The following is a 14,103-nucleotide window of genomic DNA, read 5'->3' as shown; positions in this document are numbered from 1 at the left end:
CAATGAAGAAAGCATGGGATATAATATTTTATATAATATCTTACATAGAGAAATATTTTTGACCTAAATCAAATGGAAAAGCATCCTTCTAGTAACTCATCAAATATATAATATATATAATAATCTTATTTTGTTTATAATAATTAATTCCTACACTTTACTTCCTCAAATATTTTCTTGTACTAATAATTTACCTATGTTCCAAGAAAACTTCAAAATGAAAGTTCAATAATATAAAGAAAAAATATATTTTATTCACTATTAATATATGTCAATTTTAATTTCACTTGTAAATTAAAAATAAATAAAAAGAATTGGACCACTGATGGATCAAAAATGAAATTATAATATTATATTTTTTAAGTTATAATATTGTAAATCTCAATCTCTTGAGGAAACAATATGTATTAGAAAGTGACGTATGAATTGAGATTAAATTAATTAATTAATGAAAATAATGGTGAATTAATTAATTTAAGTTTATCCAGCAAGACTGGATAACAGATTTTCAACCCTCGTGATGAAGGAAACATAATTAACACGTAATAAAAGTGGATAATCAAAGTCTGTACTTTAACCAAAACCACTTATCTTTACAAGGCTGACTTATTTGCTTGTCTTGTGGTTAAATTTTGACATGTCTAATTAAAACAAATATTTTAAAGTATTTAATGATTTTTTTTTAAAAAAAAATCAAAGGATTGATATACTTTTTAATAGTTTTCAAAATTTTAAAAGTTGGAGGACCGTAAAAGACATTTAAACATAGTCGAGTGATCTCGTATTATAATTTACCGTAATAATTAAAGCATTTTTAACATATTCAACTTATAATATAGTTTTATTTTATGTAATTAATGCAAAATGACATTATTCAAAATAATAACTAATTACCATAATGAACTCCAATATTAATTAAGTGGTAATTAATATGCTTAGAATTTTATTCAAGTAATAACTCTATTTTACGACAATAAAATTAGCATAATTTTGTTTACGTCAAAATTTTTTTAACTAATAATTGTAAAATATAATTATAACTCTAATTTTAAATTAGCACACTTTTTAATTAATAATTGTAATTTAAATTCTAATTATTTTAAATATGTAATATCACAACTGCTGTTAAATTATAGGGTTTCTACTCAAATAATATAAAAATATTAATTAACTACGAAAAAGGTATGAAAAAACATATTAATAATAAAAATAGGCATTTGTTACAGTGTTCTTATGGTGCGGCACCATCCTAAAATGTAATGACTTAAAATATTTAGGGACTTGATATGAATTTTACCGTTTTAATTTCAGATGCAAAAAAGCTTTAAGGTGCCACCTGACACTGCCGCGGCACCAAACATTAGAAAGGGTAAATTTCATCATAAACCCCCGTTTAATTATTTTATTTTATTCTCCCTTTTAACATCAAAATTAAAGAGGCCTCTTATCAATTAGTCCAAAAGTTTTTCTACCAAAAATTATTTTTGTAAAAAATTTTATTCCAATTGAAAATAAATTTTATTTATTTCTCAAAAAAAAATATTCAAATAATGTCTAATACAACAGCTTAACGGTATTCATAGTAGTTTTCTTTTACTCACATTATATTTGGAAACTATAAATTTAACTAATAATTATAATTTATAAATAATAAGATTTTTCTAAAGCTTTTATAATTATAATTTTATATCGTGTCCGTAAATCAAATTGATAATAAAATTATAATTATTTTTCGAAAAATAAATAAAATTTATTTCTAGTTGAAATCGAATTTTTTTTATAAAAATAATTTTTGGTAGAAAATTTTTTTAGACTAATTAGTAAGAGTCCTCTCTATTTTTCATGTAAAAAGGGAATAAAATAAAATAATAAATAAGGGGGATTTACGAGGCAATTTACCATTTTGAAAGCTTGGTGCCTCCACACTGTCAGGCGCCCCTTTTTTTCAGTTGCCAATTAAAATGGTAAATTTTCATATCAGATCCCTAAATATTTTAGACCATCACATTTTAGTCTGGTGTCACCAATATGTTAGGCGGCACTATCAAAACACTGTAGCAAATGCCTATTCTCGTAATTAATCTGTTTCCCATACCTTTTTGTAGTTAATTATTGTTTTATATTATTTAGGTAAAAAAACCCTAAATTATAATTATTTTTAAACGTAAGTGGATACTTGACATGTCCCCCACCCGTCACAAGGAAAACGAAAACCGAAATTTGTTTTATCCGATATCAAATGCGAACTACGAGCAAATAAAACACATTTCAAGAGTATCAATATCGTCACATGAATCGTAAATGCATGAATGTGATGGGCCAAAAAATATGCAGTTCCTAATGGAATAGGTAACAAAGCAACTTTGCCACCTACTGCCACTAAATCACTGCCTCCCCAGATCAAATTGGTGCTCGTTGTTGCACCGGGTGCTAAAGTATGGGTGCTTTGTATCCATTGAGCAAAGGCAGGTTGTAATTGTACAGTGGTATCTAAAAACATATCTTGCAGACACCTAAAACGCCCATGGTATCATTATAAATGTACAAACCAAAACTAACTTTTTAAACTAATAATTCCAAATTAAGTATTATAATTATTTTTAAATGTGAATTTAATAATATGATGAAAAATAAAAGGTATTCATGTCAATTCAAAAGTTTATCCAAGCTTTTATATATACATTATAGATTTATATATTTTTAAAGTTTTTAAAATTATTTATTTATTTTTGCCACGTAACATATTAAGAGGCTGCCATGTGGTACTACCAGATTAGCTATGAGTATCATATCAATACAAATTAAAAGTATTAATGTAAATATACCAACCTAATTAATGAGTTACAAGTTTAAGTATTAAGTAACATCAAAAAGTTAAGTGTCAAATAAATACAAGAAGAGAAGTTTAAAGAGCAAAAAATCTAGCAATCAACTTTCATACATGTTTCGTCTCCCACAAGGGAAGGTCATGTAGCCAAATTGCTCAGGGTAAGGATTTTTTTATCATTAATTTGATTCGACTTGAATTTAATTTAAATAAATAAATTTTTATTTAATTTTAATTATATAAATATATTAATGAGAATATAAAAATTATGTAAAATGTATTTAAGTTTTTTATGTAAAAACAAAATCAGGCTTTCATTGAAGTAGTATTGTTAAATTTTTGATATTACGGTGTTTTAGGTTCAAGTTTAAATTTAATCATTTATAGGTGTTTTTCTAGATTTATTATTGATTAATTTTATTTTTATAGATTTTATATAAAATATAAAAGGATAAAATACTGTTTTTAAAGTAATACTTGTTAGTTTATAAAAAATTATTTTTAATCAATTTTCAATTGAGTGATTAACTCAATCAAAAAATTTAAGTAATAGTATAAAAATAATAAAAATATAAAGTTAATTGGGTTGAAAACTCAATTAGAAATCCAAAACATGGCCCAACAAACAAATCTACTTTGAACACTCAACATTCATAGAAAATGGGTGGGTCTACTTTTGGATTCCAAGTCCCGACTAATGAGAGAACACAGGTAAAAGAAAAAAAAAAGATTTAATGAGAAAATACAAATTCGAAATTTGAAAACAATATTATGAACCTGAATAAATTTTTAAATCTTATAACAATATTCATTTTATATTGAAGGGATTAAGAATTGTACAACAACTAGGGGTGTTCATTCGTTTAACCGACCGGTTAACCGACCCGAAATAACATTAACCGAATTAATCGACCTTTCAAAATTTTTACCCGTTAACTGAATCGAAATTTTTTCAAAAAAATTAACCGAACCGAAATTTTCTCAGTTAATTCGGTCGGTTAACCGAATTAACTGAAAATTATATGTTTTTTTTTATTTTTTGTTAAAAATTAACCGAATTAACTGAATTAACCTAATTACCCGAATTAACAGAATTGAATCACTACATAATTAAATTATTTTTAGACTTTTAGACTTTAGTTTTAGTTTTAGAATTTTATTTTTATTTATTAAATCATTTGAAAATTTTATGATTGGGTTGGGTTGGGTAATTGGGTTGAGTTGAATACTTGGGTTTGGATTTGGTTTAGGTGAATAGTAGGCCTATTTATATATTATAATTTTATTTATTAATTTTTTCAGTTAAACCGAAAAAATTCGGTTAATCGACCGGTTTCGAACCGAATTAACCGTTAACAGAAAAATCAAAAAATAATTAACCGACCCCCGACCGAAAAAATTCGGTTAACCGACTGATTAGCCAAATTCGGTCGGTTAACCGAATTTTTTCGGTTTTACCCGAATTTTGCACACCCCTAACAACAACTTCAAAGCATAGGTGAATATGAGGAGGAGACAAGGGCCTTGACCCCAAAAATGAAAAAAAAATTCAATAGAATCTTTTTATAAATAGAGAATCTATAAATCAATATATATAGTGGAATTACACTTTATTTTTTCCTAAAAAGAGAATATTTCAATTTAGTTCTCTTATGAATAAAAATAAATAAATTAATATAGTAAAAGTACACTTTTAACGTCCTAACAAAATTCATTTAATTCCTTAAAAATAATGAAATTATAAATTAATACCTAATAAATTTATAACTTTTTAAAAAAATAAAGAATATTATTAAATCTAATTCACACAATACATCACAAGAGCACTTGGGGGTAGGGCACGAAAACAAAATGTACTCTGGAAACAAACAACACAACGCACCCTTAAATCAAAAGTAAAGCCCAACAAGTATCTCAATTCATCGGACCGTCTACTTTCGGTTCTCAATTTTTCTATATTAATTTTTTGTTTTGAATTTTTAGATTTATTTTTATAAAAATGAGTTTTGTTTTATGGTTTTTAAATATTATTTGACAAAATTTCAATATCTTTTCCATAAATATTTTTAAAAAACAATAATCTTTCAAGAACTTTTAAATTATTTTCATTATTTAAAATATAAAATATTTATTTTTATATAAAAATTTAAATTTAATTATGTATTAAATAAAAATAGAATTCGACTTAATTTCGAATAACTGTAATTTCCAAAAACCATTCAAATAGTTGTAGCTTCTTCTTTTTTTCAGCCCTATCATTCTGTGCAAATTCCCATATTCTTCGCTCCTGTTAATCCTTTCATTAGTTCATACTATTACCTACACCATAGAGAAACTTTGAGGAGACTCTTTTGTGTCCTATTTAATTGTACTTTAGGTATGAATTAATGTTATCCACGTTTTAATTTTTAATTATATTAACAATACTTCAATTAAACTTGGGATTGCTTTTTCATTTGTGAACTACAATATACTTGCTCATTTCGCAAGATTAGATTAATTTTTAATAATTATATTCATATATGACATATATATATAATGATTTAATGTTTCAATCAATGAATTTAGAGTTAAACTTGGATTATTATGATAAAACTGTGAAATAAAATAAAACATGAAAAATTATAAATCTATAATATTTTACACATAAAATTAATTAAAACTTGACACAAACACTCAAGTTTTAACATGACAAACATGTCAAAGTCTACATAAAATAAATTATATAACTGTGCCATAAAATAGAATTATATATAAACATATAAAATACTATATAAATTTATAATACACATTATACATAAAATAATATAACATATATAGAAAAAAAAGAGCTTGTCAAGTGAAATTCCTCGTCCCTTTCGTTGTTTTCTTTATTTTTAGGGTTTATTGCATATAAAAGATTGTAATAGGGTAAAAAAGAATCATTATAACAAATTAGCCCCTCAAATTAAAACTTTTGCCAATGCCAAATGTGCTTAAAATAACCCATTCAAAATCCAAAATAAAAAATAAAAAATATGAATGAGTGGGATAACTTTTAATGATAGTTATAGATTAGAGCAAAAATTATATATAAAGACACATTTTGGTGGTTTAGGTACAAATAAGTATAGGTTCAATTAATCTCGGAAATTAAGAAACTTGTGGATGTTGAAGCAAGCTTGGTGTGGGATAGCTACTAGCTCGCTTAACAACAATGGTGTGATATACGTGTGTGTATATATATATATGTATTATATTATTTAATTATAAACATATATAACTAGAAATATAAAGAAATCTTCGACATTAGGTCCCCCAATTAAACCTTCAAACCCCCCTAAATTTAGATCCAATTTTAAATCAAATAGTCGAAATTAAAAGGGTTAATTATTTGGTATTTGAGTTTAGTTTCAATATTCAAATTGGTACAATTGAGTTTTTTTCCTCTCAACTTGGTTTCTAAATTTTGTTTCAATGTTCAAATTGGTACTTCAAATTTTTAAATTTGATAGTTGAGTTTTTTTTGTCCCAATTAGATATTTGAGTTTAGCTTCAATGTTCAATTGATTCTTGAGTGTGTGTGTGTTTTATTCCAATTAAGTATATATGTTTTTACTATAGTACATGTGTCAAATATTCATAAGGTCACACGAGACTGTTTGATTAGGTATCTAATTGAACGTTAAAATTAAATTCAAGTACTAAATTGGGATAATAAAAAGAACTTAAGTACCAAATTGAACATTAGAACCAAACTCAAGTATTAAATGATATATTAACCCGTAGAAGAAAATCAAAGCTAGCTTATATAGGGATAGTGTGTTTTACATCTAACTAGTTTTGTACGCTATATTTTAATAATCTAACTATTAAATTTATCAATATTATAGCAGTTGTGGAACACAAAATTTTCAATCAATACAATATCTATATCATATCGACTAAGAATATCATCTCTATTTATATGTATTTAACAGTCTAAAGACTTTCACATCAAACAAATAGTTGGAATTTTTTTAATTTACTCAATGCTCAGCTTAAAGTGAGGCATTAAGGGGGTCGGCAGTTGACAAAGCGCCCTAAAATAGGAAAATAATATTTTTTTCTCCTTAATAAATGGTCAAATTGCACTTTTACCTCTCAAATGATAATTAAAAATTTATAACTATATAAGTTAATAAAATGATAAAATTGTATTTTAATTCTCATAAAAATACATAACTTAATTTTAGTCCCAAAAAATAATTTCTAACTTCACCGTACGTGCTCAACTTGTATAATCTTCGTAAACTAAACATGAAATATGATGATTAGATCGGAAGAAAAATAAATATACGAATATATATGTACACACACATACATATATAAGTGCTCATAATTTTGTTTTAACTATGTTAGATCCACAATATCATAAAACAGAAGAAAGAAAAATGCTGTAAATGTTAACGTAAACGTTACCCCAAACAAAAATGTTGTTTTAGTTTATTTGATAGCTTTGCAAATAGTTTGTTGAACCATGAAAACAACATGACTCAACCGCCATACCCTTCTTTCCATGGTAATTTAATTTAAACACACACAGTTTATACATTTTATATATATACATACATACATATATATACGTACATATATATATACATACATATATATGGTGTTTTCTGCAACATATTAATGGCTGTTGTTAGCTAAGCTAGCCAACAGCAACCATTCACCTTCATCATTCTTTTTTATTTTGCTTTATATTCCATGTTGCCTAATTCTAGAAAGGTACCCTCTTAGTCTCTTATAAGCTGATACAATGGTAAAATTTCAGTTTAGTCCTCTAAAATTGCATAGAATTTGGTTTCATGATTAACTAATTGCAGCAACTGTTTCGTGTATTGTGTGTGTATGTGTATGTATGTGTTATGCAGTAATCGTTGCGGCTCGGATCGATTGGCGGCTTGATAATCGGAGTCAGAGAAAATGCGGGGAAAGGCGGTTTCGGGGAAAGCAATTCTGGTATTGTGCCTGGCTAGCTTTCTTGCAGGATCCCTAATAACTAGCAGAACTTGGACTTCTCAATCTCATAACAACAATCATCCTATTGTGAACCATGTTACTGCTAGCAATAAATTGGGAGAATTTGATCACAAATTACGTGTATGTTACATTCAACTCGATTTTATATGTAAAGTTACTAATTATACGATACTCAAATTTAGGGATGAAGTCAGAAGTTTATTTTTGGGATCAAAATTAAATTATAAAAATTTAAAGAGGTCAAAGTATAATTTTGTCTTTATATATGCTTGTTATTTAGAATTTTGAAGGGATTAAATTGAAAACTTTTCATTTTTTGGGAGATCAAAGTACATTTTTACCATTAAACTAACTTATAATTTTAAAAACTTCAAGGGACTAAATAATAATTTGCCATTTTGAGGGGTCTAAGGCTCCTGCCTACCCCTTGGCGCAGTCCCTGCTCAGATTTGTTGATTGGAACTTCAACAAGTTCGATATTATCTACAGTCGAGGTTACCTCTTGACTCTATCGAAAGTTCTAACTGCTTCATAGAGTGGAAACGCCTTGTAATGCTGAAGGACGAAGCTAAGGGGACAAGACCCTGGCCCCCTCTTGATTAAATGGGATAATTCCACTTTTAGTCTCTCTTACAAATTTAGACTTCAACTTCAATCCTTTTTAGCTTTGGCCAAATGAAAAACAATTCCGTTTTTTACCCCTCCAGAGAATTATTTATTCAGTTTTGATCATTTTAACATAATTTTTTTTAGCTTTGTACCTCAAAATTTTTAAAATTTTAGCTCACCCCTCGATACAAAATTTTTGTCTTTATCTTAGTAGTGCCTAAATAGGCAAAACATCCGGTTTACCGTGGTGTGACTCGATTCCATGACTTACAACATTATATCATTGATGGGGTCGAGTCAGACCATTCGCAAACTCTTCAATTTGCCATAATTGCACGTATTCAGGCACTCCTATCTTGTGATACCACCCCTCAACAAGATTCATGACATACATGTTTGTTTATTTGTTTTTTTTCCTGTTTTTAATCAGAAATTAGGCGAAGGAAAGGCAGAAGATATAATGGGAGAAGTCTCCAAAACTCACAAGGCTATACAGTGAGCTTTTTAACTCTCTCTCCATATATATATGTATGTATGCATGCATGCATGTATGCTTATGTGGCAATTACATGTTATGTACGTATAGGTCTCTGGAGAAAACAATATCCAATTTGGAAATGGAACTGGCAGTGTCTCGAATGAGCAGTGTAGGGAATGGGGTTACACTGCAAAAACCAAGATCATATTCAAACCACACATTGCAGAAGGCTTTTGTGGTTATAGGGATTAACACTGCATTTAGCAGCAGGAAACGAAGAGACTCCCTTCGCCAAACTTGGATGCCTACAGGTCTCTATTTTAACTCTTTTAACATGTTTATATATATATGGATGATGGATGGTTAGCTGCATCTAATTAGCCTCTAAACTTCGAAACATTATAATTGATCGAATATTCAAAGTATTAATATTATAGTCACCAAGTTTTTCGTTAAGTTTTAAATGTTAAATGTTAATTTAAATTTAATATAAAGCATATTTAAGACACGTGGATTAAATTATGAATATATTTATATTCACTACATCTTGAATTTGACATGCTAAAAAAAACTTTTACCCAGATAGATCAAAGTTGTCCAATGCGGTGAGTACTAGAGACGGAGCTAAGGAGGAGGGAGAGGCTTTGGCTCCCTTAGTTAAATAGTATATAAATCCTCTTTTAGTCCCTCTTGTAAATTCAGACTTCAATTTTAATCCTTTTTATTTTTGGCCAAATGAAAATTTTGCATTTTTTTTTATCTTTCTAAAGAATTATTTATTCTATTTAAATCATTTTAGCACAAAATATTTTAGTTCCGCCCCCCACCCCCCTTTTTTTTGAATTTTAGCCTATCCCCAATACAAAATTCTTGGCTTCATCTCATGTAAGTACATATATATTTACAATTTGATTCTCATTTATTTTAAATATGCTCTGTGTCATATTAAGTTGATATTTAATGCCTAAATTCAAAGTTGTTATCAGATTGAATTGGCTAGTTGAACTGAGATTTCATGTGTCGACCGATGGTATATAACCCGAAATAGAGGAAACCAATAAAACCCCAAATCTGGAACCAAAAAGTTGTAGTTCATTTTTTGTATATAATTTTATCAATTTTATGATCTCATATTAATTAATTATTATTGGACAGACAGTTCAACCGGCTAGACCTTGAACTGATAGCCTAACTATTTCGACCAAAAGTCCTATTTTTACAACATTGCCTAAGCTAATCCCTAGACTAACAAAAAGAACTAATTATCGATACCATACTAAAACTTTTAGGATTCAATTATAACATTGAAATTAACCCTAATTTCTAATAGCAAGTTATAACATTGTTTTGCAGGGGAAAAACTAAAGAAATTAGAGAAAGAGAAAGGGATAGTAATAAGATTTGTGATAGGGCACAGTGCAACAACTGGTGGTGTACTTGACAAAGCATTGGACAAAGAAGAGGCTGAGCATAAGGATTTTCTAAGGCTTAACCATGTGGAAGGGTACCATCAACTCTCTACCAAGACCAGACTCTATTTCTCCACTGCGGTTTCCATGTGGGACGCTGAGTTCTATGTTAAGGTTGACGATGATGTCCATCTCAACTTGGGTAAGTAAAACGATGAAATATTCTCTAATTTTTCTTTGGTTTAATTGTAGTTTTAGTCCCTTAAAATTTGAGATTTAATCTTTCTACTTTGGTTTGGGATTGCTTGGTCCTTTGCTTTTGGGATAAGATTGAACTTGGCAGCTTTTCGTAACTTTGATATTGAACTTTTCTTTGTCTACGTTAATCTTGAAACTTAATAATTTTTCATAATTTTGGTTCATGTGATAATATGACATTCTGGGATTGTCTCGCTTTATCACTACAATTTTTTAGGTAAAAGCATGGAATTATATCAACGTGCCACATTATCACATAGACCAAAACTAGAAAAAGTAATCAAGTTCCAACACTAATGTGGACTAAAAAAAAGTTATCCAAGTCCAAGAATAAAATGTTGATTTATCCCTTCACTTCTACGATATTAGATTACTCAAATGATAAGTATTTTTTTGTTAATAATTCTTTTGTGTTAATATTTGATACACTAGTAATGTATAGTTCTACGCATTGTTAGTTATCAAATGATGACATGCCATCATAAAATTTTAAAATTAAATTCATTTCCTTCATCTTTAATGTTGTGTCATCATTTTGTTCATAGATGATGTATAAAATTATACATTATTAGCGTATCAAATATTAATCCTAATTTTATTGTAGTGAAGATAACTTGAACAACTCTCTTACAGTAAAAAGTCGCACCATTACTTCAATGGTAACAATTAAAGTGTATTAATAACATAACAAAGTAGAAATCAGCCAAAATAAAATAAAGTGATTAAATCTCAAAATTCAACATAGCAGAGAGACTAAAACCATAGTTACACCTTTCTTGCATTCAAACATTTTTTTGTTTTTGTGGTTGCTATTCAGGTATGCTGGCTACAACACTAGCACAATACCGATCCAAGCCAAGAGTGTACATAGGGTGCATGAAATCTGGACCAGTTCTTTCTGAGAAGTAATTTTTTTTTTGTATTAATTAATTGATACTTAATTGATTGAAGAATTATTTATTTGTTAAATATATGAATGGCAATGGCAATGGCATGCAGAGGGGTGAAATATCATGAACCAGAGTACTGGAAATTTGGAGAAGATGGAAACAAGTATTTCAGGCATGCCACTGGTCAAATTTATGGCATTTCCAAGGATCTTGCTGCCTATATTTCCATCAACTCGTGAGTGCTTGCAACCTTCATCTCATTAAGTTTTGGTGGGATTATTTTACATTTTCAAAAAATGTAGGGATCAAATTGAAATTTTAAAAAAAATTAGGGGGCTTTATAAGAATTCTTAAACTTTTTGAAGGTTTAATTGAAAATTTTATAAAGTTTAAAATGATTAATGAGAACTTTAGAGGGTCTAATTAAAATTTTTAAAACATTTGAAAGCCTTAATTATAGGGAATAATGAAATTTTTTCAAAACTTTGAGGGACCAAGACTCCTCTACCTCCAACCAGGTTCCGCTCATATATATACTTATATTTGATGTACTTGCCATAGATAAATCGAAGTGACTTCATCTTTAACGATCTATGATTGGGGACGAAGCAAAAGGGTAGATAAGGACATTGATCTCTTGGTGGAATGGGCAAATTTTATTTTTAGTCATTTGCAAATATTTATTATTTAATTTAAGCTTTTTAATCGTCTTATTGCCCCTCTTAGAAGTTGATTATTTAATTTAAACGCTTTTAAAATAAAACTTTTAGCTTCAATCCCTTCAAAAACTTACAACTTTATCTCAATCGTTCTAAAAAAAAAGTTCCTAACTTCATCCCTACACATCATCATTTATTTCACCAATAGTATATAGATCTATATAGCCAATGAGGCTGTTGCATTGTTAGTAAAGGCTAAAGTCATAGGTCATTGAGTAATTAGAGTCGAGTCCCAATATGCAAAGTTGCCATGGATAAGTTTAGTGGTGTTATATTTCGGTTCTTTGTATATTCATGCTTTTTATTAGTTTTATTCTAGTTTCAATTACCCATAGGTGAATATATCTGAGAGATCCTTTTATTATAGAAATTTGATCAAATTAATCTATTTACTATTAAATAGATCAATTTAGTCCATGTGTTATTAAAATAATTAAATAGGACCAATTTGAAATGGAGTTAACATTTAGTATTTAATGAGTTAATATTTTTAAAGTTTTATGATTCTATAAATAAAATATTTTGTTTGAAATTGACAATTAAAAAATAAAAAATTTCAAGACACCATTTATACAATAAATATTAATTTTATTATAATTTAAATTTATTTAATTATTTTTAATAGTATAGAGAGAAATTTGATTCAACATTGTAGATCTGCCAAGTAATTTAACCATTATTCATACATATAGTAAATTATTTGAGAATTGAAATGAGACATTGGGGTTGGGTGTGGCAGGCCCATTTTGCACAGATACGCCAATGAAGACGTGTCGTTAGGATCATGGTTGATCGGGTTGGAAGTTGAACACGTGGACGATCGTTCCATGTGTTGTGGGACCCCTCCAGGTACGCCCTTTACCAGTGGATCAACCTTCATTGTCAACTTTAATTCTTCTTTTTTCTTTTGACTTTAATCATAATTTGGCATCCCAAACTTAGATTTTTCTTTTGTCTTTACTTTAGTATTTAAAAACATATTTCATATAGACAACTTTATTTTTGATAAACTAAGATGAAAACAATAGTTAAAAAATAAAAAATTAAGTATCAAAATAATAAATTAAATATTAAATTATAATATTAAATTTATATTACGAGTCAATCGAATATTAATTCAATTAAAAAATATTAAAATACATTTTTATAAAAGTCCATTTTATTATTGTGAAGATAATTATATTCTTTTATATTTTATATCTATATTTATATTTAAGCTTCGATTGAATATATGTCATTTAGTCGACCAATTACTTAAATATTTTTATATATAAATATAGTTTATATTATTATAAGGCTAATTTTATCTTTTTCATACTTTATATAAAATTAATATTATGATGGACATAATAAAGTTTAAAGATTTAATTTTAGTGTTTTAATAAAATATTATTTTAATAAAATGTGGGAATGCTTGAAGATTGTGAATGGAAGGCACAAGCGGGGAACATATGCGTGGCATCATTTGATTGGTCGTGCAGTGGAGTGTGTAAGTCGGTGGAGAAGATGAAATACGTGCACAACTCTTGTGGAGAAGGCGATTCTGGTATTTGGAAATCTGATTTTTAAGTTGCCTCCCTAGTCCTACCTCCTCATCTGCTTTTTATTATCCTTCAAATTTATTATTATTAAGTAGTAAAATTACTTCAAGAACTTTCGACACTTTGCATACTTCTTTTATTATTATTATTATTATTATTAAATTATTTTAATGTTTTTTTGACCATTTATATTTATTAAAATCAGTGGCATGCAGATGATGAATTGAAAGCACAATTAAACGGTTGAGTTTAGTTTGTATTTAATAATTCAATTTCTGATATTATTATTTCTTTTAAAAATTACAGCCTTCATGGGAAATTTATAGAAATGTTTTAAGAAAAATTAGAATTTAATTATAAATTTTTGA

General features: G+C 27.7%; 1 protein-coding gene across 1 annotated transcript; it reads left to right on the top strand.

The window, feature by feature from the left end:
* Positions 1–7,476: 7,476 nt before the first annotated feature.
* LOC105793742 (probable beta-1,3-galactosyltransferase 8) lies at positions 7,477–13,939 on the top strand. Its single transcript, XM_012622588.2, has 9 exons — positions 7,477–7,576; positions 7,723–7,951; positions 8,871–8,935; positions 9,027–9,229; positions 10,272–10,529; positions 11,403–11,490; positions 11,585–11,710; positions 12,934–13,043; positions 13,615–13,939. The coding sequence occupies exons 2-9, from the start codon at positions 7,775–7,777 to the stop codon at positions 13,761–13,763; spliced, it is 1,176 nt and encodes a 391-aa protein (XP_012478042.1). The 5' UTR covers positions 7,477–7,576; positions 7,723–7,774; the 3' UTR covers positions 13,764–13,939.
* The last annotated feature ends 164 nt before the right edge of the window (positions 13,940–14,103 follow it).

Source organism: Gossypium raimondii, chromosome 8 (assembly GCF_025698545.1).
Source record: "Gossypium raimondii isolate GPD5lz chromosome 8, ASM2569854v1, whole genome shotgun sequence".
In the NCBI taxonomy this organism is placed as follows: Eukaryota; Viridiplantae; Streptophyta; class Magnoliopsida; order Malvales; family Malvaceae; genus Gossypium; species Gossypium raimondii.
The sequence above is the reverse complement of the archived record's forward strand: the minus strand, read 5'-3'. Positions and strand labels throughout refer to the sequence as shown.

Bases quoted from the DNA above. Each gene is read 5' to 3' on its own strand.
- LOC105793742 (XM_012622588.2), top strand. From the start codon at position 7,775: ATGCGGGGAAAGGCGGTTTCGGGGAAAGCAATTCTGGTATTGTGCCTG. The intron at 7,952-8,870 runs GTATGTTACATT...GTTTTTAATCAG, and splicing joins AATTTGATCACAAATTACGT to AAATTAGGCGAAGGAAAGGC. The intron at 13,044-13,614 runs GTACGCCCTTTA...GAATGCTTGAAG, and splicing joins GTGTTGTGGGACCCCTCCAG to ATTGTGAATGGAAGGCACAA.